The 5,174-nt window shown below is 32.6% G+C and overlaps 1 protein-coding gene across 1 annotated transcript; it reads left to right on the forward strand.

Moving 5' to 3' along the window:
* Positions 1–598: 598 nt before the first annotated feature.
* LOC107642508 (protein RKD5) lies at positions 599–4,769 on the forward strand. Its single transcript, XM_021122843.2, has 5 exons — positions 599–817; positions 1,004–1,274; positions 2,012–2,259; positions 2,464–2,678; positions 4,334–4,769. The coding sequence occupies exons 1-5, from the start codon at positions 766–768 to the stop codon at positions 4,535–4,537; spliced, it is 990 nt and encodes a 329-aa protein (XP_020978502.1). The 5' UTR covers positions 599–765; the 3' UTR covers positions 4,538–4,769.
* The last annotated feature ends 405 nt before the right edge of the window (positions 4,770–5,174 follow it).

Below are 5,174 nucleotides of genomic sequence, written 5' to 3' on the forward strand. Positions count from 1 at the left end.
AATTAAAGAGTACTAAAATTTTATATTATTTTAGAGTACCAAATCACATGCTGAGTATTTATATATAAATATTTTTATTTAAAAATAAATAAATAATAATTAAGATATAAATACTTAAATTTTACTTTTATTGTTTTTGCATAAAAGATTCTCTAAGGCAAAACTGAATGGCTCCATAGTTATTTAAGAAACTCATGTGGTTTTAATAAGTTGCGTTACTCAATTCAATAGTATTACTCTCTTTCATTCTTTTTGCTCCCTCTACGCAATAATAACTATTTGATTCGCTAACAATTTTTAAGTTACATTTAAATAAAGGAGTATTTTCTAACGAGCAACATTCTCTTTAATTTTTAATTATTTTTTTATGAATTTATTTTTATATAACTAACAATTTTTTTTCAAAACTATTTAGTTGTATAAAATTATTTTATTTAAACATACATGCTTATATACAGGAATAGAAACATATGATTAATAATGATGAATGGCCTTGATTCACAGTAAAAAAAAGTGCGTTGAAGACTTGCAGATCAAGCTTCATTCATCATTTAAAAAAAAATGAAAAAAAAATGAAAGTTAAAAGAAAAACAAAAACACGTTCTATTTTGGCTTTGACATGATTCCGAACTGATCCGAAACCAACTAAGAAAAGCGGAGAGTCATGCAAATTTAACACTTTAAAAGCGGCTTCCTTTCCCTCATTTCCTTCTCTTCTCTCTTTCTTTCTTTCTCTCTCTTAGTCATGCTGCTGTCTTCTTCAGCATGGATTCCTCACTCAGCATCCTCTTAGTCTTCAACAACACCATCCAACCAGGTACTCAACCCTCAAACTTCAAACCCCACCATACCCATGCATTTCATCACTCAAATTACATAACTTTCACATTTCTCCATTCAAAAAACTGTGATTTCTTCTGGTGGGGTGGTGCCAAACGTTGCAAATTTTCAATTTTTATCTTGTTTTTGTTGTTTTATTTTGTTGGGGTGTGTGCATTTGCAGAGTTGTTCAGGAGCGTGCATGTGTATTGCAGAGAATTATTGGATGGGGACGAAAGGGAGGAAGAAGAAGTGGTAGTTGAGAGGGAGTTTGTGTTATCTGAGAGTGGCTTCTACGTGGAAATGAAGTGCACTCCAATTCTCACATCACTCAAGCTTTGTGTTGATGATGTTTGTGAAGGTTACAAGAATGGTGTGTGGCTTTGTGTCTTTGCGTTTCATGCTGATCACACGCCTCAATTCACACACATTCCTTCAATTTTGTTGTTCGCCAGGTAGTGCCTATTTGCTGTTTGATATAATTTCTCTTTGAATTATGTGATCATGATTTCCCCATTTTCAGAATTTTGAATTGGTCCATTTGATTGAACAGTTATTCTCTGTGTTTTGTGTTTTCCCTTCCCACTGTACACCTAAATTGATCAATCTACTGGGAATCAAATGGACCAACCTAGTGTTTGTAGAAAAAGGTCATTTAGAGAAGCCAATTGTTGTAACATTGGAAAATTAAATCAGGGTGAATGCTGCATAAATGTTTAACAAAGCTTTTAGTTGTACTTTGCAAGTTGTAATTGAATGTGGATCTCCCCTGTTTTCTTCCTTTGAGAAAATAGAGAGTTCTTTTATGAGAGTGAAACAATGTTTCGGTGCGAAACTGGTTGACCCTTATAAACTGTTTCTTTCTATCTTTGTAACAGCAATATCTACCAGCTGATCCACATTTGTTTATCCAGTCTAGTTTATTGCAGTGGATAACTGTACACTGTAGTATAGTGGACTGAAAGTGGAGTAGGTGTATATTCCTTTATTTATATTCTTTTATTTTCTTAGTCCTGAATATGTTTCTTGATTTATTGTTTATCCTGGGAAATAAGTAATGGCTACTCAGACTGAACACATTTGGTTGAAGCAACATATTTTTCATGTTATATGAAAATGTGAGTAGGTCTAGTAATCTTATATCATATTCTAACTCTCTATTATCATAACTTAATTTTATTTATCCTTTCAGAAACTCAAAACTCAAGGCAATTCCCAACTTGCTTAATGATCTCCAGATTATATACAAGCTGGAATTGAAAGCAGAAGTCAAAGATGATCTGCCAGATTCTTCAAAGGAAGAATCACAGGGAAATAGCGATGGTCACCAATCACCACAGAAAGTCTTGCCAGTATTTAATCAGGATCTAAATTGCCTTCCTTTGGATGAAGACACAACTGAGTTGATCGACAAGAAGACAAATGTTGAAAGCTTACCAGGTTCAGAGTCGGTCTTCTCTTAATCCAATAGTAATAGACATAATTGTCTAGCGCAGTTCACTCGATATGGATAAAATTATAGTGCAGTAGATATGTTAGCCAGATGATCTCTGCTTGCCCAGCCTATGCTAAATCCTCCGTCTCATTTCTAAAGATTCCAATTGTAGAGTTAATCATCTCATTTGATTAGATGAATGGTTGCAGGTTTTGGAGCAAAGAAAAGGAGGGCGCAAAGCGACCACATAGCGAAAATTGCTTTACCAGATTTGGTCAAGTACTTTGATGTGCCAATTGTAGAAGCGTCAAGAAATCTGAATATTGGGCTTACAGTTCTCAAGAGAAAGTGCAGAGAATTTGGTATTCCCCGCTGGCCACATAGGAAGATAAAATCACTTGACAATCTCATTCATGATCTTGAGGTCCTTCTTTCTTCCTCTTATTTTATTATGAAGATCTTACTATTCTTAATGTCAAGCTATTTGTATACAAATTTCTGGATGACTTTTATCCATTTACCTACCTCTTAAAGATCACATATTTGAACAGAAATCAAACATTTATGTGCATCTACCTAACATATCTCTTGAACTAATAATATTGCTAGAAACGTAATGATGAAATGAATGGTAAAATTGTTTTTTAAGGTAGAATGGTTGAAAACTTTTATTGCTTTGTATCTTTCGCTTAAGTATTATTCATAATAGACTGATAGTTTAAAGTTCTTTAAAATCTGGCTAGTGTGCATGGTGTAAGTTTTACATTTTTAAGACATGAAGACTCTCTGCATTTTTTCTTATAGAACATTTGATGGAGGTATCAAGTACGTTGAAGTGCACTTCGAATCATCATAAGTCGGCTTGTAATCCTTGCTTAGTTTATATTTTGCGAATATTGTTAATTTTATGGTCTTGTTCTGGTGTTCATAAAGGTCTAATTTGTTGCAATCCAGTTTTCTAAAATCTTGAAATAAGAAAAAGTAAAATGATTATGGAAGAGAAGAGGAATTGGGTTATGTGGTTTTATCCTGTGAGCTACAACACTTGATAAGCATAAATAACGACATGAATTTGGAAGAAGATGGAGATGATCATTTAGCGTGCCCTATATTTTGCTGAATAATTCAATATTTTCTGTTCTTTTGTATACATTCTTTAAAATTGATTTGAAATTTAGACATGATAATATAGTATTTGAAGTTTTCTTAGATCGTTAACGTTTGACTTCAATGCATAACTTAAAAGTTGGAGATGAAAATGTCACACTAGATGATTTGGTTATATCTTGTGAAGAAGGTCTATAGAAGACTTAATGAGGAAAATAGATTAGATATAAGGGAGACAAAGAACACTAGAAAAAGCTAAGCACTACAAGGTTAATGATTTGATGCTAAGGCAATATTAATCTGTGTTACGGCCCAATTTGGTAAAGCTTTTTGGAGATGTGCAAACTGCAAAGCACAAGTACTCCACCTTGTGTTTGGTAAATAAAAAAAATCATGTGCTTCTGTTTTTAGTTTTGTAAAGTTATGGGTGCTTTAAAAGCACCAATGACAGATAATTTTCAAAGCTAGTTTGTGCTTTTCAAAGTTAACAAGTCTAATATGACCTTATGTATTAATAAATATCTACATTTATGTCTATGAAACTCATTTTAAATGTTAAAAGTAATTTTACCAAATGCATTTTTTTGTAGCTTATGCATATTAAAAGTTACTTTTATTTTGATTTACCAAACATAGCTAATACAAATCTTGAAAAGTTAAAAGTTTTATCAAATCGAGCCGTAACTGACTCATCTAGACATCTATTGGACAAGACTTGGTTGTTATAGTTTGTTCATAGATTTTCTTTTTCCTGTGTTGTTTTTTCCCCTATATTTGAAGGCTTTTTAGTGTGGTTTATTATGATCTTTGCCTCATGCGGCGTTTAGTTATTTACTTTTTTATGCTTCAACTGCGTTTTGAATAAGTGGTCCCTGAGTAAAATCTTTTGGACAGCCTTGTACTCCCTACAAAGTTAAAATTTGGAGTCCACACTGCGGAACATTCCGTAACTTATACAGAGGTTTTGTGCAGGAAGAGGCGAAACACCAAGAACCAAAGGACAAGGTGGCAGCGATGGCGATGGTGAGGAGGCAAAGGATGTTGGAATGCGAAAAGGAAAACATGGAGAAGAAGCCCTTCATGGACATACAAACTGAGACCAAGAGATTCAGGCAAGATGTGTTCAAGAGAAGGCACAGAGCTAGAGCTGTTGAAAAACAAAGTTCTGCAGTTTAAAGCACTTGGCACTTTTTTCAAAAGAGTAAAAAAGAGACAAACAAAATCATAGTTTGCAGTAGCAGATTTATAGTTTAATACTGATCTGAAACCTATACTGTTTTCTGCTTCTTATGGCCAATTTGGCCCCTTTTTATTTTATTTTTACATATATATGAATTTTAATTTCAATATCTCCTGAAGGCAGTCTATAATATATCCCTGGAGCTCAATGTTCCTATCTTCTATATAATACAGTATGAGGCTTAAACTTCTCTCTCTCAGACTTTAATTTTGAAGATGTTTCTTATTTGTATTATTTCTGAATTTATTTTTTGATGTATTATTGGTGTATATTGTATAGTAATTTTATATGTATATCTAATTACATAATGTCACATCAAATATAATTATATTATCAGTATCAAAATTAAACTTACCTTTGGAGTAGAGTGATATATTAGAAGTTTCGTCATCACTGCTATATGTATGTAATAGCAAGCAAGATTCCTCGTTCATCTTAAATTTTAAGATGATACATATACATTGTCACACGTGCTATGCTACCTTTATTGCTTGTGCCTTTTTTCCTATAAAGTAGAAAAGAAAAAGGAAGCCATAAAAAATATACAAAAAATTTAGATGTTGAAAAAAATGT

This window comes from Arachis ipaensis, chromosome B5 (genome assembly GCF_059453495.1).
Source record: "Arachis ipaensis isolate K30076 ecotype BB chromosome B5, ASM5945349v1, whole genome shotgun sequence".
NCBI classification, from domain to species: Eukaryota; Viridiplantae; Streptophyta; class Magnoliopsida; order Fabales; family Fabaceae; genus Arachis; species Arachis ipaensis.

Coding starts and splice junctions, on each gene's coding strand:
- LOC107642508 (XM_021122843.2), top strand. CDS start 766: ATGGATTCCTCACTCAGCATCCTCTTAGTCTTCAACAACACCATCCAA. Junction 2,260..2,463: donor AAATGTTGAAAGCTTACCAG/GTTCAGAGTCGG, acceptor GAATGGTTGCAG/GTTTTGGAGCAAAGAAAAGG. Junction 2,679..4,333: donor ATCTCATTCATGATCTTGAG/GTCCTTCTTTCT, acceptor GGTTTTGTGCAG/GAAGAGGCGAAACACCAAGA.